Raw genomic sequence first — 22,486 nt, forward strand, 5'->3', positions numbered from 1 at the left:
GATGAGATAAGCGCTTCCCCAAGAACTGGGAGAGCTCAGACCTCCACAGCAGCACTGGGAGTGGTGGAGGGACTGAGACTCTAGGGGCTGACAGCCAAAAACAGGCCACAGTGGGAAGGCCAGAGCGGTGGCCTCATTGAATGTAGGTCTGGACAGAGGATGGAGGTGGAAGTGTGGGTGGGTGGCCCCGATGAACAGAGGTATGGAGGTTGGAATAAGGATTGTGAGCAGGGAACGGACAAGGAACCAAGTGAGGGCCATCTGAAAATGCTACCCTGTCCCCAGGTCTGGGGATGCCTCTGCCCTCTCCCCAGCTAGGGTTCTTCTTGGAGATGAGCTTGAACAGATGAACTCAAGAACAGGGTGAGCAGGAGAGGTGGGCACCAGAGGTGGGGCTCCCGGGGAGAAGAAGGTTCAGGTGACCTGGCTGGATCCTCACCAGGAACTTCACCCTCTGCACCTCCAGTTCTCCCCAGAATTCGCCCCCAGCTTCTTCCTTCTTTGGAGGGGTGAGGGAGGTGCTTGCTTCTTGGGGGGCTCTGGTGGGGGCTCAGGAATTTCTTCCTTCTCCCCATTCTCGGCACTGCAGGGCAGGACAGACAGAGGTCAGGAGGTGCCTGGGCAGGCAATGCATGAGTTCATTCATTCAAAACCATTCACCAAGGGCCCGCCCTGTGCCTGGCCCAGGTTTGGATGGTACTGGGTACATGGGATGATGAGATAATCAGGACTTGCCCTTATGAGGCTCCAGTCCAATGTGGGAGACAGGCAGTGACAGTGACACCAGGCAGTGACAGCCCAGAGTGGTTGGGGCTGGGATGCAGGAAGCTCAGGGGGTTGTGGGAATCTGGAAGAGACACCTCCTCAACTTAGGAGGGGGTCAGGTGTCCTGGAGAATTGGAAAGGATGAGAAAGACTCAGAGTAGGCAGGGGGCCTGTGTTCCAGGCAGAGGGAAGGCACATGCGAAGGCCTGGCGGTTAGATGGGAGTTTTCATTTTTCTATCTCTCCGTCCTTTCTTTTTTTTTTTTTTTTTGAGATAGGGTCTTGCTCTGTCACCCAGGCTGGAGGGGAATGCTGCGATCAGGGCTCACTGCAGCTCCGCCTCCGGGGGTCAAGTGATCCTCCCACCTCAGCCTCCCCCCACACCACCATGCTTGGCTAATTTTAATTTTTTTTTATGTTGCCCAGGTTGGAGCATTTATTTCTTGATTCTTTTACTCAGAGCCCCTCCTCCGTGCTTCAGTCTGGGCTGGGTGATGCCGAGGACACAGGGTGGCCAGGACAGCCTCGGGCCTGACCTCTGGAGGCTCCTAGTCTAGGAGGGAGGCAGTGATAGGGTTAGGCCCCTCAGCCCCAAGGCCACTTACTCGGCTTTCTCCGGCTCCAGCTCGGGTTCCGGCTCTGGCTCTGGTGGAAGCTCCTCCTCCACTCCATCCACCTAGGGGCAGGGCAAGCATCAGGGCTGAGTCCCCACCCTAAGCGCTTCCCAGGGCTGCCTGCCTGCTCCTCTCATCTCCTTTCTCTCTTATTTCCCCTGGGTAATCTAAGTTTTACACCTCCCCCCACCAGAAAGAGGCAGATGATGATTCCCATTTTACAGAGGGGAAACTGAGGCTCGTCGAGGTGAAGCCCTTTGCCCAGAGCACTGCGCAGGGTCGGCCTGACTCCAAGTACAGCTCTGCTTGTCCCCAGGGCTTCCCACCACCTTGACCTCCGCATTCCCGTGGCATTCCCAGCACCAAGGGCCTGAAGGTGTTTGGGGTCCCTTCCTCCATGGTGTACTTCATTCCCACGAGTATCTCCAAGGGTCTTTTCCTAGTGGCCCTGACTCTGTCTCGGGACTTTTTTTAGTCTTGGTCTTTCTTTTCCTTTCCTTTTTTTTTTTTTTTTTTTTTTTTTGAGACGTAGTCTCACTCTGTCACCCAGGCTGGAGTGCAGTGGCACCATCTTGGCTCACTGCAACCTCTGCCTCCCGGGTTCAAGCGATTCTCCTGCCTCAGCCTCCCGAGTAGCTGGGATTACAGGTGCCCACCACCATGCCCGGCTAATTTTTGTATTTTTAGTAGAGACGGGGTTCCACCACGGTGGCCAGGATGGTCTCAAACTCCTGACCTCAGGTGATCGGCCCGCCTCGGTCTCCCACAGTGCTGGGATCACAGGTGTGAGCCACCGCGCCCGGCGTTGTTTTGGTCTTTCTTGCCCTCTAATTTGGTCTCTGGGTTTCTCACTCTCTCTGGCTCTCCAGGTATCATTTTCTCTACCTCTCCCGGGCCCTGCACTCTGCCCGGCCCTGCACTCTCTCTCCCCGGCCCTTTCTCCAGGTCTCCATCTCTGAGCCGCTTTCTCTGTGCCTCTGTGTATTCCCTGTCTCTGAGCGTCTCTCTTGACTGGCGCCCGCTCTGTCTCCGTGTGCATCCTCCATGGGTGCGTCCTCCGTGGGTGCGTGCGCCCTGCGTGTGCCTATATCCCCCTAGCCAGTTCTCTCCTGTGTGTGTGTCTCCACCCAGCCGGGCTCTCTTCCTCCCTCCAATCCCCCATCTTTCTAAAATCCCAAAGTCCCCGCCTGCTCTCTCACCCCCAACTTCCTCTTGAGGATGGGAGAGCCCTCGGGCGTGGGCGGTTCCGCAGGCGTCGTGTCCCCCATGTCCCCGAGACCGCCAGCCCCTTCAGGCCGGAAGGGGCCCCCATCGGTCACGGCCACCGCCCCGTCGGCGCCGCCCGGCCCGGCCTCGTGCACCGCCTCCTCCTCGTCTCCAGCGCCCTCCGCGGCGTCTCCTGCGCCCTCGCTGGCACCCTCGCCGTCTGCGTCTCCGCCCGGCCCGGCCGGCTGCTCGCCGTGCACCTCGTCGCTGGTGGGGTCGGGCATGCCCGCCAGGAGCTCGGTCACCGTCACTTTCTTGGCGCCCTCCACCAGGCCGCCGCCGAACAGCGAGCCCCAGAGCAGGCTCAGCGCGCCCGCTGCCGCCCCCGCGCCAGCGGCCCCAGCGCGCGTCACTGCTGCCCAGAGCAGCGCCGCCACCGCGGTGGCCGCCTCGCGGGCCGTGAGCCGCCGCAGCCGCCGCACGCGCCGCCGCAGGCTGCGGTAGCTGAGGCCGCGCAGGGCCCGGCCTGCGGCCGCCACCACCCGCGCCGTCGCCCCAGCTGCCGCCGTGGCCGCTGTGCCCTCGGGCCCTTCCGCGCCCTCCTCCGCGCCCTCCGCGCCCGCCTCCGCCGCGCCCTCGTCCTCGTCGGTCTCCGGCTCGCCCTCGGGCTCCGAGATCTGCGCGGCGATCTGCATCTCGAAGATGGTGTCCTCGCAGAAACTCACGAAGAGCTCCATCTTCTCAGCCTCGCCGCCCTCGTTCACCACGTCGAAGATGAACTGGCGCTTGGACTCCTTCACCTGAAGCGCGGGGCGGCAGACAGGATAGGGGCGCCGTCAGCCGGGGCTCGGACAGCAGCGACAGCGCAGTGGCAGCTACAAGGGGTCACCGCGGCAGGCGCTGTTCTAAATGCATTGTTGGTATTTTGTTTTGTTTTTGACACGGGGTCAGGCCGGGCGCGGTGGCTCCGCCTGTAATCATAGCACTTTGGGAAACCGAGGCGGGCAGATCACTTGAGGTCAGGAGTTCAAGACCAGCCTGGCCAACATGGTGAAACCCCCGACTCTACTAAAAATGCAAAAATTAGCCGGCGTGGTGGCGCACCCCTGTAATCCCAGTTACTCGGGAGGCTGAGGTAGGAGAATTACTTGAACCCAGGAGGCGGAGGTTGCCATGAGCTGTGATCGTGCCACTGCACTCTGGCCTGGGCAACAGAGTGAAAGTCTGTCTGTCTCAAAAAAAAAAAAAAAAAGGATCTAGCTCTGTTTCCCAGGCTGGAATGAAGTGATGCTCTCTCAGCTCGGCTCACTGCAACCTTCGCCCCCAGGGTTCACGTGATCCCCATGCCTCGGCCTCCTGAGTAGGTGGGATTACAGGTGCCCGCCACCATGCTGGGCTGAGTTTTTGAATTTTCATTAGAGACAGGGTTTTGCCATGTTGGCCAGGCTGGTCTCGAACTCCTGGCCTCAAGTGATCTGCCCGCCTCCGCCTCCCAAAGTGCTGGGATTACAGGCATGAGCCACCATGACTGGTAATTTCTAAAAAAAAATTTTTTTGCAGAGACAGGGTCTGGCTGTGTTGGTCAGGCTGGTGTCCAACTCCTGGCCTCAAGCAATCCTCTGGCCTTGGCCTCCTGAAGTGCTGGGATTACAGGCAGGAGCCACAGCGCCTGGCCACGTTGTTGTTTTGGTTATCAATAGCAAACCTATAGAGAGAGCTTCAGAGAGCACTCATTGCGGGTACTCCTGTGAATGCTTCAATAAGGCCAGGCCCCATACAAGCAGTTTCTATAAAACTCACTTAATCCTCACAAACAAGCCTAGGGCTAGCGGGTTTTCTTCCCATTTTACAGATGAGGACAGGGAGGCCCAGAAAGTTACATGCCCAGGTGACACAGACAAGGTGGCACATACAGGATTCGAACCCCCAGAGAGCTGGCTCCAGAATGGATGTGTTTAGCTTCCTTGAGAGGAGGAGCATAGTGCTTAAAGGCAAAGGCTGTGCAGCCAGCCAGCCTGGGTTCAAATCCTGATTCTGCCACTGAGTAGCTGGGTGATTTTGAATTAACTCTCTGGACCTCGGTTTTCCCCTCTGTAAAATGGGCATAATAGAACCTACATTATAGGGTTGGTGTGAGGCTTAAATGAGTTAACAGATGCTGCATGATTAGAACAGCACCTGGTGCCTGATAAATGCTGTATAGTGGGCAGGCCATGGTGGCTCACACCTGTAATCCCAACACTTTGGGAGGCCGAGGCGGGCGGATCACCTGAGGTCAGGAATTCAAGACCAGCCTTGCCAACATGGCAAACCCCGCCTCTACTGAAAATATAAAAATTAGGTGGGCGTGGTTGCACATGGCTGTAATCTCAGCTACTCAGGAGGCTGAGACAGGAAAACCGCTTGAACCCGGGAGGTGGAGGTTGAGTGAGCTGAGATCGTGCCATTGCACTCCAGCCTGGGCAACAACAGCGAAACTCCGTCTCAAACGACAACAACAATGCCGTACAGTGTTCCCTATTATTATACTGCCCCACAGGTGCTCCGAGGCCACATGGGCATACGTGGATGCCCGAGAAGCAGGGGAAAGTGGAATGGGAAGGGGTGAGCAGAAGGAAGCGGGTGTTTGGAGGAATAGCACTAAGGGAAAGAGTGTGTGGGGAGCACGCAGGGTCAGAGGAAGAGGGGAGGACAGAGCTCCCCCAGCATGTGCAAAGAGTGAGTGGGAAGGGCCGTGGTGAACAGGGGCTTCCTGCAGAGGGAGGGATGTGCGGACATCCTGGGTGCCAGGATGCTGCAACCACTAGTGTGCCAGATGGGGGTGTGTATGCAGTGGGGCCCCAAGGGGCATAGATCAGTGTGCAAGATCTCAAGGGTTCCTTCGGAGTATGTGAGGAGACACCGGGGGCAAGGGAGGGATCAGGAGTAAGGAGGGTGTGGCGGCATGGGAGGATGCCAGAAGTGTGCAACCACGAGAGGCTCAGTGTGCACGGTGGACGTGGGCACACGGGGCAGGCGTGCAAGGGCCTGGGACTCTATGGGGGGACAGGAGGAGTATGAGTGTGAGAGGGGCCTGCAGTTATGCAGTGTGCATGAGGCAGGCATGAATGTGGGAAGGGGAGCCAAGAGTTCGTGTACTGGCTCCCAGAACATGAGGACAGGGCTCCGTGTGGGACATGAGCCCGCATGCATGAGCTGGTGTCCCCTGAGGAGACATATGAAGGGCCCAGTCATGAAGGAGGTGACGGGTGTGCAAGCCTCCTGGGCTATGAGTGTGAGACAAGGAGGGGTGTGCAAGTACCTGGTGGCATCTGAGGAACAAGCGTGTGTGCAAGAGAATGAGGTGAGGGTGTTTCAGGGCCGTGTGGGGAGTGCGAGGGAATGGGGAGGGGAACCATATGTCAGCCAGGTGTGCCAGCTGTGCTGGGAACACGCCGGGACCACGTGAGTGTACCCTTGGGGCAAGTGAGTGTGTGAGGGGTGTTCAAGCATTTGTGGGCTGGGTATAGGAGGAGCTGAGACAGGGCACGTCAGATTAGAGAGTAGGTCTGAGGGCTCTTGTGGGTGAGCCTGAGACCGTGGCCCAAGTGTGCATGGGTAAGCATGGTTGTGCCAGGGCTACAGTGAGGGCAAGTGGGCAGTGAATGAAGCATGCCAGGGTTCTGGGAGGGCTCATTGGCATCCTCAGGGTGTGTGTGCAAGAGGTGTGCACCCACGTGTGGGCCCAGAATACGTTGGGGGTACACATCATGTGCTAGGACTTCAGAAGGCATCTGGGGGCACATGTGATGACTGGTGAAGGGTGGGTCAGCATGTCAGGGCACCCCAGAGCCCCCAAGGCGAGCGTGTACAAGAGTGAGCACGAGCGGACCAGGACCAAGAGACGGCACACCGGGGGCTGCTGGGAAGGTGAGCAAGGGGTGTGTCGCCATGCGGGGTCGAGGAGGTGAGTGTGGGTAGGGCTGCATCAGGGCTATAAGGGCCTGCCAGAGCTCCCAGGGTGTGCGTGTAAGGGGAAAGCATGGCGTGTGAGCAGCCATAGGACACACTGACCCTGCTTCATGCCCAAGGGGTGTGCATCCTTGTGTGGGCCAGGTCCACAAGAAGTGGCCAAGGGCGAGCCAGGGATGTGCAAGGCGCAGCCGGGCAAAATGTGTACAAAAGGGTGGGCGTGGGCTTGCTGGAGCAGGGCAGATATGCGAGGCACGCACAGCCCCTGTGGGGTCTGAGGGTGCAGGAAGTGAGCACCCGCATGCCCGAAGCCCCAGGAGGCGAGCTTGCACGCGCGCGGGTCCCCTGACCTGGGGCATCTCCCACTGGGCGCGGTTGGTCTCTGAGATCTCGAAGTAGATGCGCTCGATGCGGCGCGAGGCGCCCATGATCTCGATGCGGCCCAGGTAGGGGCGGAAGTACTCAAGAATGCTCTCGGCCAGCTCCAGGAAGTTGTGCAGGCGAGGGTCATGCGGCACATGCTCCGACAGGTTGGTCAGCAGCACCGCCACATTGAAGCCGATGTCGCGTGCTGGCTCCTGGAAGCGGTTGGCGAACTCCTCGCAGTTGATCATTTCGTTCTCATCCGCTTCGGAGCACGAAAGCAGGAACTGGATTTCTGGACCGCTGAACTGCTTCTGGCTGTCCATGGCCTGGGGGCGGGCAGGGAGGTCAGTGGGGTGACCTGGAGAGCCTCAATTCTTTTTTTTTTTTTTTAAGACAGGGTCACGCTGTGTCGCCCAGGCTGGAGTGCAGTGGTGCAATCACAGCTCACCACAGCCTCAACACATCCCCTCTCGTCCCCATCCCCACCCCCAGGCTCAAGTACCCAACCTCCAGAGCAGCTGGGACTACAGGCACACACCGCTACACCTGGCTAATTTTAATTTTAATTTTTTTGTAGAGATAAGATCTCCCTATGTCGCCAAGCCTGGTCTCAAACTCCTGGGCTCAAGGGATCCTCCCACCTCAGCTGAAATTCGCTTTTTTTTTCTCTTTCTTTTTTTCTTTTTTGAGACGGAGTTTCGCTCTTGTCGCCCAGGCTGGAGTGCAGTGGCGTGATCTCAGCTCACTGCAACCTCCACCTCCCAGGGTCAAGTGATTCTCCTGCCTCAGCCTCCTGAGTAGGTGGGATTACAGGTGCCCGCCACCACACTTGGCTAATTTTTTGTATTTTTAGTGAGATAGGGTTTCATCATGTTGGCCAGGCTGGTCTTGAACTCCTGTCCTCAGGTGATCCACCCGCCTCGGCCTCCCAAAGTGCAGGGGTGACAGATGTGAGCCACCGCGCCCAGTCATAACACTCTTTTTCTGTTATCCTGCTAATGGAAATGTAGGTTGCTTCCAGATTTGTTTTTTGTTTTTTTTTTTCTGAGACAGGGTCTCACTCTTTCACCCAGGCTGGAGTGGTGCAGTGGCGCGATCTCAGCTCATTGCAGCCTCCACCTCCCAGGGTCAAATGAGTCTCGTGCTTCAGCCTCCTGAGTAGCTAGGACTACAGGTGCATGCCACTGTGCCTGGTGAATTTTTGTATTTTTTTGTAGACGGGGTTTTGCCATGTTGCCCAGGCTTGTCCCAAACTCCTGAACTCAGGTGATTTGCCCTCCTCCACCTCCCAAAGTGTTGAGATTACAAGCATAAATCACCAAGTTCACCCAAGATTTTTTTACAGACAACACTTTTCTTGAACATTCTTGTGCTGATTGCCCATGCATTTTTGCAGGAGGTTCTCCAGGGCAGCATAAAATGTTCTTGACCACACTCACCATAAGAATACATTTTACAATGTGACTCAAAAAAAAAAAAAAGTTTCATGACACAATTCTGACCTTTGCTGTGTAGCACACTCTGCAGTGTTCTATTTTATTTCTAAAGATGCTGGTCACGAGTTATGCGTTGCTAAATTAATTTCATTACCTACAGATGGGTAGCAATATGCAGTGTGAGAAATGTTGCTCTGGGGTATGAACAGAAGCAAAATTTTCTGGCTCTCAAAAGTGCTTTGTAAAAACCCCAGAACTTTGCAAAATGCTTTCTAAATGAGTAACATGCTTTGCAAATCATGAAGGGCTCTAGAAACCACAGAGCATGGAGACATAATCACACCGGAACCCCTCACCTGCCTTCACCTCGTCTGCCTGCCTCCCCTCTACCATGAGCAGTGTGACACCGTCTCAGAAATCCACCTCTGGCCAGGCGTGGTGGCTCATGCCTGTAATCCCAGGTCTTTGGGAGGCTGAGGCGGGTGGATCACCTGAGGTCAGGAGTTTGAGACCAGCCTGGACAACATGGTGAAACCCCGTCTCTACTAAAAATACAAAAATTAGTTAGGCATGGTGGTGCATGCCTGTAATCCCAGCTACTTGGGAGGCTGAGGCAGGAGAATGGCTTGAACCTGGGAGGCGGATGTTGCAGTGAGCCAAGATTGTGCCATTGCACCTAGCCTGGGCAATAAGAGCAAGATCCTGTCTCAAAAAAAAAAAAAAAAAAAAAAAAAAAAAAAGAAGCCCACTTCTCCACAGGGGCCTGGGACACTATCACCTCCATTCACTCCTAGACTCTGCTCTTGTGATTTGCTGATCTCTCTTTGTCATCATTCATTGCCCATCCCTTTATTTATTTATTTATTTACTTACTTATTTACTTACTTACTTACTTATTGAGACAGAGTCTTGCTCTGTCTTGCCCAGGCTAGAGTGCAGTGGCATGATCTTGGCTCACTGCAGCCTCCACCTCCTGGGTTCAAGTGATTCTCCTGTCTCAGCCTCCTGAGTAGCTGGGACTACAGGCGTGTGCCACCACACTGGCTAATTCTGTATTTTTAGTAGAGACAGGGTTTTGCCATGTTGGCCAGGCTGGCCTCGAACTCCTGACGTCAGGTGATCTGCCCGTCTGGGCCTCCCAAAGTGCTGGGATTACAGGCATGAGCCACCACACCTGGCCTATTTAAAAAAAAAATTATTTTTATTTTTATTTTTTGAGACAGAGTCTTGCTCTGTCCCCCAGGCTGGAGTGCAGTGGCGTGATCTTGGCTCACTGAAACCTCTGCCTCCAGGGTTCAAGCAGTTCTCCTGCCTCAGTCTTCTGAGTAGCTGGGATTATGGGCATGTGCTACCATGCCAAGCTAATTTTTGTATTTTTAGTAGAGATGGGGTTTCGCCATGTTGGCCAGGCTGGTCTTGAATTCCTGATCTCAAGTGATCTGCCCGCCTTGGCCTCCCAAAGTGTTGGGATTACAGGCATGAGCCAGGCCTTTTTATTTTTCATTTTTGTGGGTACATAGTAGTTGTATATATTTATGGGGTAGATGAACTATTTTGATATAGGCATGCAATACGTACTCACATCAGGGTTAATGGGGTATCCATTCCCTCCGACATTTATCCGTTGTTTGTGTTACAGTCTACTTACAGTCTTTTAGTTGTTTTACTTTATTATTAATTTTTTGAGACAAAGTCTATCTCTACTACCTAGGCTGGAGTGTAATGGAGTGATCATGGCTTGCCATAGCCTCGACCTCCTGGGCTCAAGTGATCCTCCCATCTTAGCCTTCCAAGTTGGGACCACAGGCATGCACCACCATACCCAGCTAATTTTTTAAACAGTTTTTTTGTAGAGACAAGGTCTCATTATGTTTTCTAGGCTGGTCTTGAACTCCTGGGCTCAAGCGATCCTCCCACCTCAGCCTCCCAAAGTGCCGAGATTACAGGCATGAGTCATCGTGCCTGGCTAGTATTTTATTTTATTTTAATTTTTTTATTTTATTTTTGAGAGAGTCTCACTCTGTTGCTCATGCTGGAGTGCAGTGGTGCAATCTCGGCTCACTGCAACCTCCGCCTCCCGGATTCAAGTGATTCTCCTGCCTCAGCCTCCCGAGTAGCTGGGAATACAGGCATGTACCACCATGCCTAGCTAATTTTTGTATTTTTATTTCTTTTTTTTTTTGAGACAGAATTTCGCTCTTGTCACCCAGGCTGGAGTGCAATGGCGTGATCTTGGCTCACAGCAACCTCCCCGTCCTGGGTTCAAGTGATTCTCTTGCCTCAGCCTCCCAAGTAGCTGGGACTTCAGGCGTAGGCCACCACGCCTGGCTAATTTTTGTATTTTTTGTAGGGACAGGGTTTCACCATGTTGCCCAGGGTGCTCTCTGTCTCTCTTGTTCCCATCTTTCAGCCTTTCCATTTACTGTCCCCTTTGCCTGGGACACCACAGCCTCGCTGATTCATATGGTACCTTTCAACTCTCAGCTTCGCTGTCCCCTCCTGCAGAAGGCCTTCCTCCACCAGCCAGTTTATAGGGCTTACCACACCCTGCTCACTCCCACGCCCTTCAGACCACAGATTATAACCTGCAATTACTTTGTGTATTTCGTTATTTGCATCTCCCGCTTCCCACTGGACTATCGGCCCCCACAGTGGGCTCTCTGTTTTATTCACTGCTGTACCTTCAAGACTAGGGCAGTGCCTGACACACAGTAGGCACTCATACTCATTTGTCAAATGAAGGAAGCATCATGAAAACTAAGAGGCTGGGCGCCGTGACTCATGCCTATAATCCCAGCACTTTTGGAGGCTGAGGCAGGTGGATCACTTGAGGCCAGGAGTTCAAGACCAGCCTGGCCAACATGGTGAAACCCCATCTCTAGTAAAAATACAAAAATTAGCCAGGGTGATGGTGGGTGCCTGTAATCCCAGCTATTTGGGAGGCTGAGGCAGGAGAATCACTTGAACCTGGGAGGTGGAGGTTGCAGTGAGCCGAGAGCATGCCACTGCACTCCAGCCTGGGTGATAGAACGAGACTCTGTCCATCACAAAAAAAAAAAAAAAAAAAAAAAAAAGAAATGAGACTATCGCCATTTTGCAATCTCTAATGAATGAATATGTGTGAGTGTTGAGCAGAAACAGCTGCTGGCATCTGGAAAGGAGGTGCCTCCTGGTGGAGGTACGCAGCAGCCCCACATAGGAAGGTTCTGGCTAAAAAACTCCTTACACCCAAATCTGAATCTGCTCAAACTTCGGCTAAGTCCCACTTTGGAGGAAACCCAGGGGGCACAGGAACACATGAAATGACACCACAAGGATGCATCAGTCAGGTCCAGACTATGGGAAACTCTACAACTAGGACAGCGCTATCCATTGATAGACTTAGTGTGAAAAAAGAATGAAAAATGTCGAGCTAATCATTTTTTAGATTGATTATGGCCAGGCACGGTGGCTCTTGCCTGTAATACCAGCACCTTGGCTGGCTGAGGAGGGTGGATTGCTTGAGCACAGGAGTTTGAGACCAGTCTGGGCAACATGGCAAGACCCCATCTTTATAAATAAATAAACAGGATTGATTCCATGTTGAAATAATATCCTGAGTGTAGTAGATTATGTGTAGTGTTTCATCTTACTTTTTTTTTTAACAGGGTCTTGCTCTGTTGCCCAGGTTGAAGCACAGTGCCATGAACATGGCTCACTGCAGCATTAACCTCCGAGGTTCAAGAGATCCTCTTGCCTCAGCCTCCCCAGTAACTGGGACTACAGATATGCACTACTACACCTGGTTATTTTTTAAAGTTTTTATAGAGACAGGGTTTTGCTATGTTACCCAGGCTGGCTCAAACTCCTGGCCTCAAGTGATCCTCCTGCTTTGGCCTCCCAAATGCTGGGATTATAGGCCCAAGCCACCATGCCTGGTCCTCTTTTTACTTTTTAAAAAACATGGCTATTAGAAAATTTAAAATTATGGTGACTCACGCCTGTAATCCCAGCACTTTCGGAGGCTGAGGAGGGCAGATCACTTTAGGCCAGGAGTTTGAGACTACCCTGGCCAACATGTCAAAACCTTGTCTCTACTAAAAATACAAAAATTAGCCAGGTGTGGTGGCACATGCCTGTAATCCCGGCTACTCAGGAGGCTGAGGCAGGAGAATCACTTGAACCTGACAGGTGGAGGTTACAGTGAGCTGAGATCGCCCCACTGCACTCCAGCCTAGACAACAGAGTGAGACATTGTCTCAAAAAAAGGAAGAAAATTTCAAAATACACATACTGCTCATAATGTATTTCTGTTGGACAGTAAAGATCTGCAAGACTGGATCTCCAGGAGATAAATTGCAAGGAAAAAGAAAAGATAATAGAGGAGAAGCAAGAGACGAAAGATGATTTTAGAAAGTATCAGCCAATTGCAATGGGTGGCCCTTGTTTGGATTCTGATTTAAAGCTACAAAAAATCCTGATAGTTACATGAAAGTTATGAGATTTGGAAATTTGCACACTCACTAGATATTTGATGATTTAAAGGACTGTGACTACTTTTTTATTTGTACTGTTTTATTTTTGGTTAGGAGTGATGATGACATTGTGGTTTGTTAAAAGGAACGTCTTTTAAGGCCACACACACATACACACACGCGCGCGCGCACACAAACACGCATATTTTTTTTTTTTTTTTTTTTTGAGGCAGGGTCTCACTCTGTTGCTCAGGCTGGAGTGGAGTGCAGTGGTGTGTTCAGGACTCACTGCAACCTCAACTTCTCGGTCCTCCCACCTCAGCCTCGCAAGGAGCTAGGACTACAGGCATGTGTCACCACACTCAGCTAATTTTTTTTATTTTTAGTAGAGACGGGGTTTCGCCATGTTGCCCAGGCTCTTCTCAAACACCTGGGCTCAAGCAATCCACTCTCTTGGACCTCCCAAAGTACTGGGATTACAGGCGTGAGCCACCGTGTCTGGCCAAGACCATATATATTTTATGATACCATTTATATGCAGTGTTCAGAATAGGCAAATCTATAGAGGCAGAAAGATCAGTGGTTACCGGGGGCTGGGGTGGGGGAAGTGGGAAATGACTGCTAATGGGTATGGGGTTCGTTTTCAAAGGATGATTAAAATGTTCTAAAATTAGATTGCAGGGATGGCTTCATAATTCTGTGAACATGCTATAAACCACTGAACTGTACATTTTAAATGGGTGGATTTTATGGTATGTACATTCTATTTCAATAAAGACACTTTAAAAAGGAAGTGTTTTAATTAAGAGACAAATAAAATTTGCAGATAGGAAAACAATGAAGATAACCTCAAGACTGTTTACTGACTAGGAATAAATCAGTAACCAAAATGTGGTTTCTGTTGGGTGAGGTGACTCATTCCTGTAATCCCAGCGCTTTGGGAGGCTGAGGCAGGAGGATCCCTTGAACCCAGCAGTTCAAGACCAGCCTGGGCAACATAGGGAGACCTCATCTCTGTTAATATAATTAAACATTTAAATAAATAAATAAATAAAATGTGATTTCAAACACCAGAAAGGGCCTTCCAAGCTATAGTAGATGTTTTGAAATCTACAAAGTACTTCATCAATGAAGATGTGATTTGTAAACTGTCAAGAACTCTGGCAACCATGAAGAACTTGGGAAATTATAGAACAATGCTACTTATTTTTTTTTTTCTTTTGAGATGGAGTCTTGTTCTGTTGCCCAGGCAGGAGGGCAGTGGCACAATCTCGGCTCACTGCAATCTCCACCTCCCAGGTTCAAGCAATTCTCTGCCTCAGCCTCCCGAGTAGCTGGGATTACAGGCGCATGCCACCATGCCCAAGTAATTTTTGTATTTTGTAGTAGGAACGGGTTTCACCATGTTGGCCAGGCTGGTCTCGAACTCCTGACCTCAAGTGATCTGCCCGCCTCAGCCTCCCAGAGTTCTGGGATTACAGGCGTGAGCCACTGAGCCCGGCCACAATGCTACATTTTTTTTTTGAGACGGAGTCTTGTTCTGTCGCCCAGGCTGGAGTGCAGTGGTCCAATCTCAGCTCACTGCAAGCTCCGCCTCCCAGGTTCACGCCATTCCCCTGCCTCAGCCTCTCTGAGTAGCTGGGACTACAGGTGCCCGCCACCACGCCCGGCTAATTTTTTGTATTTTTTAGTAGAGACAGGGTTTCACCGTGGTCTCGATCTCCTGACCTCGTGATCCGCCCGCCTCGGCCTCCCAAAGTGCTGGGATTACAAGCGTGAGCCACCGCGCCCGGCCTAATGCTACATTTTTTAATGCAGATTTTTTTTTTTTTTTTTTTTTTTTTTTTTTTTTTTTTGAGACGGAGTCTCGCTCTCTCACCCAGGCTGGAGTGCAGTGGCGCGATCTCGCTCACTGCAAGCTCCGCCTCCCGGTTCACGCCATTCTCCTGCCTCAGCCTCTCCGAGTAGCTGGGACTACAGGCGCCCGCCACCACGCCCGGCTAATTTTTGTATTTTAGTAGAGACAGGGTTTCACCGTGGTCTCGATCTCCTGACCTCGTGATCCACCCGCCTCGGCCTCCCAAAGTGCTGGGATTACAAGCGTGAGCCACCGCGCCCGGCCCAGATTTTCATATGAATGGAAATACAGAAAAAGCATCTGGACTTTGGGAGGCCAAGGCAGGTGGATCACTTGAGGTCAGGAGTTTGAGACCAGCCTGGCCAACATGGTGAAACCCCGTCTCTACTAAAAATACAAAAAATTAGCTGGGTGTGGTGGCACATGCCTGTAATCCCAGCTACTCGGGAGGCTTAGGCATGAGAATCGCTTCAACCCATGAGGCAGAGGTTGCAATGAGCTGAGATTACACCACTGCACTCCACTTTGGGCAACAGAGCAAGACTCCGTCTCAAAAAAAAAAAAAAAAATTAAAAATTTAAACTACACTGCAATACCGTTTTTCACCTATCAGATTGGCAAAAATCCAAAGATTTGACAGTGCGGTCTGGTGGCGAGGCTGTGGGGAGACAGGCACACTCTCATATGATATTAATGAGAAAGAAAAATGGAGGGCAATGTCTGTCCAAATGACAAATGCATTTACCTTTTAACCCAGCTATCCCACTTCTGGAAGTTTATCCTCTGAGATGAACCGCACATGATTAACAGAATGTTGTATAACAAGAGTAATTGTTTTTGTTTGTTTGTTTTTTGAGATGGACTTTCACTTTTGTTGTCCAGGATGGAGTGCAATGGCGCGATCTCAGCTCACTACAACCTCTACCTCCCAGGTTCAAGTGATTCTCCTGCCTCAGCCTCCCAAGCAGCTCAGATTACAGGTGCATGCCACCATGCCTGCTAATTTTTTGTATTTTTAGTAGAGATGGGGTTTCACCATGTTGGCCAGGCTGGTCTCGAACTCCTGACCTCAGGTGATCCACCTGCCTCAGCCTCTCAAAGTGTAGCAAGAGTAATTGTTATAGCCAGCATTGCTTTAGGCCCAAATACTACAGCCTTCCTCAGCACATTTCCCTCCATCTGCTGGAACTCCGCAGTAATACATGTATAAATGTAAAATGTCTGTGGTATAAATGACACCCTTGTGCAGTGCACAATGTGTGCAACTGTCCATGACAGTCCTGACTGCAACATGGGTTGTACAGCAAAACATTGGGAATAAAGCCAGTGTTCATCAACGAAGAATAGCAAATACACCATAATATACACATAGCGTGGAATATTGGACACCTGTAAAAAAGAATGAGGAAGCTTCCTATATCTCCAGAATATGTTGTTAAATAATGCAGACCAGTGATGTTATACCTATTATGTACAAAATGAGAAAAACAAGAATACCTGTTTGTATTTTCATTTAAAAAATGATGGAAGGATACAAAAGAAACTAACGAAAGGGCTTTACCATGGTAGATGTGGGAAAGAGTGGATTGGAAAAGGGCAGGAGTAAGACTTCTCACTTCACGCCTTGCTATATTTTGATATACATTTTTTTGAGACAAAGTCTTGTGCTCTGTTGCCCAGGCTGGAGTGCAGTGGCACAATCATGGCTCACTGCAGCCTTGACCTTCTGGGCTCAAAGGATCCTCCCAGCTCAGTCAGCCTCCAGAGGAGCTGGGACTACAGGTGCACGCCTCCACATCCAGCTAATTTTTTGATATTTTTTTGTAGCAATGGGGCCTTTCTATATTGTCCAGGCTGGTCTTGAACTCCTGGCCTCAAGCAATCCTCCTGCCTTGGCCTCCTAAAGTGCTGGAATTACTGGTGTGAGCCACAGCACCTGGCTATATTTTGATTTTTTTTTTTTTTTTTGATACAGAGTCACACTCTGCCACCCAGGCTGGAGTGCAGTGGCGCAATCTCAGCTCACTGGAATCTCTGCCTCCCAGGCTCAAGGGATTCTCCTGCCTTAGCCTCCTGAGTAGCCGGGATTACAGGCACCTGCCACCATGCTTGGCTAATTTCTGTATTTTTAGTAGAGATGGGGGGGTTCGCCATGTTGCCCAGGCTGGTCTTGAACTCCTGACCTCAAGTGATCTGCCTGCCTTGGCCTCCCAAAGTGTGGAGATTACAGGCGTGAGCCACTGTGCCCAGCCTATATTTTGATTTTTAAAATCGTGAGTAATTATATATTCAAAAAATAAAATGAATACACTTTTCCCAGTTGCAGATTATAACTTTGTGTAACAGATGTTGAGCTGTAAAATGTCAGGTAGGTGACATTAAACCCTGTGATCTGTGCAGCCCCAGTCAGGAGAGATCATTACTCATTTTCAGTTGTGAATCATGTGTACCTTAGTTCCTGCAAATGCTTTTTGCTTCTGTTGTAGCCACCCCAGACTCTCTCCCTAAACCTGCCAGGCTCGAGAGTAGGGCTGAGACCCCCAGCCAGGGCCCAGCCCCCAGAAAGTGCTCACTGACTATCGATTAGACCAGATTAACAGATGAATCTGGAGGCAGTGTACTCTGGGGCCAGATCGCCTGAGGTCTAACCCTAACCTTGTCACTTATTAGCTGGGTGACCTTAAGCATGTCTGTTTATCTCCCTTGCCTCAGTTTCCACATCCATAAAATGGGAATAAAAAGCAATCCTGGCCAGGCATGGTGGCTCACGCCTGTAATCCAGCACTTTGGGAGGCCGAGGCGGGTGGATCACGAGGTCAAGAGATCGAGACCACCTTGGCCAACATGGTGAAACCCGTCTCTACTAAAAATACAAAGATTAGCTGGGCGTGGTGGCGCATGCCTGTAGTCCAGCTACTCGGGAGGCTAAGGCAGGAGAATTGCTTGAACCTGGGAAGCGAGTTTGCAGTGAGCTGAGATCACACCACTGCACTCCAGCCTGGTGACAGAGTGAGACTCCTCTCCATCTCAAAAAAAAAAAAAAAAAAAAAAAAAAAAAAAGCAGTCCTGCTGGGCATGGTAGCTTATGCTGGTAATCCCAGCACTTTGGGACCCTGAGGTGGGCTGACTGCTTCAGTCCTGGAGTTCAAGACCAGCTAGGGCAACATGTCAAACCCCATCTCTAAAATAAATAAATAAAATTAGCCAGGTGTGGTGGCGCACACCTGGAGTCCCAGTTACTTGGGAGGCTAAGGTAGGAGGATCACCTGAGCCTGGGAGGCAGCTGCTACAGTGAGTTGTGATCACGCCACTGTACTTCAGACTGACTGATAGAGCAAGACCCTGTCTCAAAGAAGCAAAACAAAACAAAAATGCAGTCCTTACCATGTAGGGTTGCTGTAAGGACTAAATGAGCGAATTCATTTATACGCAGGGCACAGAGTGAGAATATGGTAACTATGAGCTCTTCATGAAGGTGAAGGGCTCAGGCACAGTGACGGGTAAGAGGCTACGAGGGATCGGCTGGGAGGCAGGGTCCCAAGGATGTGAGGCTTAGGCTCAGGGAAGCAGGCATTGCCCCTCAGGGTTGGGGAAGGAAAGGAAAAGGCCAGCTGTGACAAAGGCTGCCAAGATGACAAGTCAGAGGGGACAGTCAGAGGTAAAGAGGTCACTGATGATCTTGGTCAGAGGAGTTTCAGGAGCCTGACAGGGACGGAAGCTGGCAAGCCCCGAATCAGGGAAGGAGTGGGAGGTGAGAACGGAGGATCAAGGGCAGATGACTCTTGCAAGGCGTGGCTGAGAAGCAGAGAGACACAGCGAGGCTCTTGGAGGACAACTGGAAGGCATGGGGCACTTTGATTTTAACTCAGGGAACCCTGAGCTTATCTAAGTGCAGATGGCCAGTCACAGCTGCAACCCATAGACTAAGAAGCCATGGGCCAGATGCAGCGGCTTACGCCTGTAATCCCAGCACTTTGGGAGGCTGAGGCGGGCGGATCACTTGAGGTTGGGAATTTGAAACCAGCCTGACCATCACTTGAGGTCGGGAGTTCGAGACCAGCCTAACCAGCATGGTGAAACCCCGTCTCTACTAAAAATACAAAATTAGCTGGGCGTGGTGGTGCATGCCTGTAATCCCAGCAACTTGGGAGGCTGAGGCAGGAGAATCACTGAACCCAGTAGGCGGGGGTTGCAGTGAGCCAAGATCACACCATTGCACTCCAGCCTGGGCAACAAGAGCAAAACTCTGTCTCAAAAAAATAAAAAGCCATGAATCCACACTGATACAAATGAATGGATGAATGAGAAAATGAAATGGACAAGAAGGAAACACTCTTTCTTACAGTAAAATGGTGCCTAGTGATGGTAAAGCATACGGCGAAATGAGAAAACCACCATTTGTCAGCTACTAGAGGAATAGTTGTTTCAGGCAAGAATCATCAATGGATGCTGACCCTAGAGTTAGCAGAATATTTACATAGCCTCAAAGTATATCCTCACAAGACACTTATTGATTCCAAAGGGAATAACAGTAACTTCATTGTGGAGCCCCTGGTGAACACCGAGTTAAGCCATCCAGGTTAACAACAGTAATGGGAAGAGACATTGGCCAGGTGCAGTGACTCACACCTGTAATCCCAGCACTTTGGATGGCTGAGGCAGGAGGATCGCCTGAGCCCAGGGGGTCAAGGCTGCAGTGAGCTAGGATTGTCTGCTCTCCAGCCTGGGCAATAGAGCAAGACTCTGACTCTAAAAACAAATAAATAAGTAAATAAACAGTAATGGGATGAAACCACATGTGCCTCCTAATACATTACACTGAGGACACATCACTTCTCTGATATTCCGCAAATGATGCATAACCCTAGTCTAATAATGATGAAAACTCAGACAAACCCACACTGAATGACATTTTACAAAACAGTTTGCCTGTGTTCTTCAAACATGTCAGGAAAGATAAAGACAGACCCAGGCACAGTTCCGGACTGAAGGAAGAAAACAGACAGAATACCTAAATGCAATCCCTGGTTCTGGGTTGGCAAAGAAAACACACTGACAAAAGAAATTTCTTCAACAAGAGAAATTGAATAAGGTCTAGGATTAGATAGCAGCATTGTGCCAGTGTTAATTTCCTGATTAGCATAATTGTCCTGTGGTTAGGTAGGAGAATGAATTTGTTCTCAGGAGATACACGCTGAAGTGTTCAAAAGTAAAGGGAAATTGGCTCGGTGAGGTGGCTCAGGCTTGTAATCCCAGCACTTTGGGAGGCTGAGGCGGGCAGATCACTTGAGGCCAGGAGTTCAAGACCAGCCTGGCCAACATGGTGAAATCCTGTCTCTACTAAAAATTTAAAACACACACACACACACACACACACACACACACACACACTTAGCCGGACGTGGTGGTGCGTGCCTGTAATCCCAGCTACTCAGGAGGCTGAGGCAGGAGAATCGCATGAACGCCAGCCTGGGCAACAAGAGCAAAAGTCTGTCTCAAAAAAAAAAAAAAAAAAAAAAAAAAAAGAACAAAACAGGAAAGGAAAGGGAAATCATCATGATGGAGTAAAGAGAAAACATTTGGGCAATGTGGGTGAAGGGTATTCAGAAATTCTATGTGCTGAAATTCTTGCAACTTCTCTATAAACCTGAAGTGATTTCAAAATAAAAAGTTAACAAAATGGTAACAATGAAGATCAGGGAGTAGTAATAGTAGCTAACATCTCTTGAGCACTCACCATATTCCAGGTACTGCCCACACTGCCCATCCTCACAATAGTTAATAGTTGTTTTATTTTTATTTTTATAGATACCGGGTTTCACTAGGTCGCCCAGGCTGATCTCGAACTCTTGGGCTCAAGCGATCCTCCCACCTCGGCCTCCCAAATTGCTGGGATTATAGGCATGAACCACTGCACCCTGCCAATAGTTAGTGGTTAATGTGATTATCCTATCCCCATTTTACAGAGGAGGAAACTGAGGTTCAGAAGAAAAGATGGAGAGTTAGGATGGGAGAGGTGGCTAGAGGAGGAGGAGTGGGTTCTTGAATAAGGATGTTCCAGCACTTCCCTCCTAGCAGCCTCATTATTTAGACTTGGAATGGTCTAGTTAGTGACTGCCTCCCCCATTAGACTATAAACCCATGAAAGCACGGGCTGAGTCTATCTTGGTCATTGATGCGTTGATAGCGTCACCACAGGCCCCACACAGAGAAGAAAGTCAGCAAATGTTTATCGATGGAATAACTGATGTCTATTCACAATAATGATAATGTTATGACTATCAATAAAGATAACAGCAATAACGGTTCTCATTTGTGTTAATGCATTTCATCCTCAAAATAACCCAAGGGGCTGAGTGAGGTGGCTCATGCCTATAATCCCAGCACTTTGGGAGGCCGAAGTAGGAGAATTGTTGGAGCCCAAGAGTTCAAGAGGAGCCTGGGCAATGTAGTGAGACCACATCTCTACAAAAAATAAACTTAAAAATTAGCCAGGCATGATGTCACACACCTGTAGTCTCAACTACTCAGGAGGCTGAGGCGGGAGAATTGCTTAAGCCCAGGAGGTCAAGGCTGCAGTGAGCTATGATCACGCCACTGCACTCCAGCCTAGGCAACAGAGAAAGACCTTGTCTCTAAATTAGAATAAAACAGAATACATATAACCCAAGGACTGTTTTATCCTCATTTTACAAATAAGGAAAGTGAGGCTTGCAGAGATGTCTCTTGCCTGAGGCAGGCAGCCAGAAGGGTATGGCTGGCCCTTGGCAACCCCACGCAAGTCCTGGGCCCGAACCCACCTTCTGGAAGTCCTTCTTGGAGATGAGGCCACGGGGATCCGTTACGTAGTCCTGGAAAGCTTCAGAGCCCACAATGTCCTTGAGTTTCAGGAACATGTCGAAGAACTTGAGGATCATCTCCACATTGGATGAGGATTCCACGAGCATGTCCACCATCTGCCGGGCGATCATGCCGTTCACCACGTTCCCTGCAGGCAGCCCCGACGTCAGTGTGGCTGGTGAACACTCCCTTCTGGGGCTCCACCAGGCTTGCCTCTCTTTCCAGCCCAGGAGCCACCACGCTGCTGGAGTGTTTCTGGCCAGCCACAGCCTCCCCTCCACAGGTCCCTTCCTGACCTGCGTCAGCCTCCTGTGCCAACCTGGCTGATCCTGCCTTTGCCCACCTCCCCCAGTAAAGTTAATGATGTCAGGTCGGGGGTGGTGGCTCATGCCTGTAATCCCAGCACTTTGGGAGACCGAGGTGGGTGGATCACTTGAGGCCAGGAGTTTGAGACCAGCCTGGCCAACATGGTGAAACCCTATCTCTACTAAAAATAGAAAATCAGCTGGGCGTGGTGGCAGGTGCTTGTAATTCCAGCTACTTGGGAGGCTGAGGCATGAGAATTGCTTGAACCTGGGAGGCGGAGGTTGCAGAGCCGAAATCGTGCCACTGCACTCCAGCCTGGGTGATGGAGTGAGACTCTGTCTCAAAAAAAAAAAAAAAAAAAAAGATAATGATGACGTATGCTAAAGGTAGGTGCCAAATGCTACCCTGGCACAATCACACAAAAAGGGAAATGTGTGACTCTATTTTTAGGAAGAAACTGAGACATAGAGAAAGTCATGCACTCAAAGTTACATAGCCAATAAAATGGGGAGAATGGATTTGAACTCAGAGCTGCATGACCTCAGGGCTTACACAGCTAAAACTTCCATTAGTCCACACAGTCAGGAGGGTCCACAGAAGACTGAGACTAGCCAGTGGTAAGCAGCAAGGAGAGGTGGAGATTGGCAAACTGCAATCCAACACTCCCTCTAAAGGCAGCAGCTGAAGCTTG

The 22,486-nt window shown here is 50.6% G+C and overlaps 1 protein-coding gene across 1 annotated transcript in view; it reads right to left on the reverse strand.

Moving 5' to 3' along the window:
• The window catches only part of LOC100592793 (ryanodine receptor 1), a 137,751-nt gene that overhangs the window by 2,671 nt on the left and 112,594 nt on the right, over positions 1–22,486 (reverse strand). Inside the window, exons 88-92 of the mRNA XM_030822220.1 lie at positions 21,450–21,637; positions 6,886–7,227; positions 2,578–3,384; positions 1,370–1,440; positions 440–583 (exon numbers count right to left, since the gene is read on the reverse strand). Of these exons, the coding sequence (XP_030678080.1) occupies positions 448–583; positions 1,370–1,440; positions 2,578–3,384; positions 6,886–7,227; positions 21,450–21,637 (1,544 nt within the window). The 3' untranslated portion in view covers positions 440–447. The remainder of the gene's footprint in view (positions 1–439; positions 584–1,369; positions 1,441–2,577; positions 3,385–6,885; positions 7,228–21,449; positions 21,638–22,486) is intronic.

The sequence above is a fragment of the Nomascus leucogenys genome, chromosome 11, assembly GCF_006542625.1.
Source record: "Nomascus leucogenys isolate Asia chromosome 11, Asia_NLE_v1, whole genome shotgun sequence".
NCBI classification, from domain to species: domain Eukaryota; kingdom Metazoa; phylum Chordata; class Mammalia; order Primates; family Hylobatidae; genus Nomascus; species Nomascus leucogenys.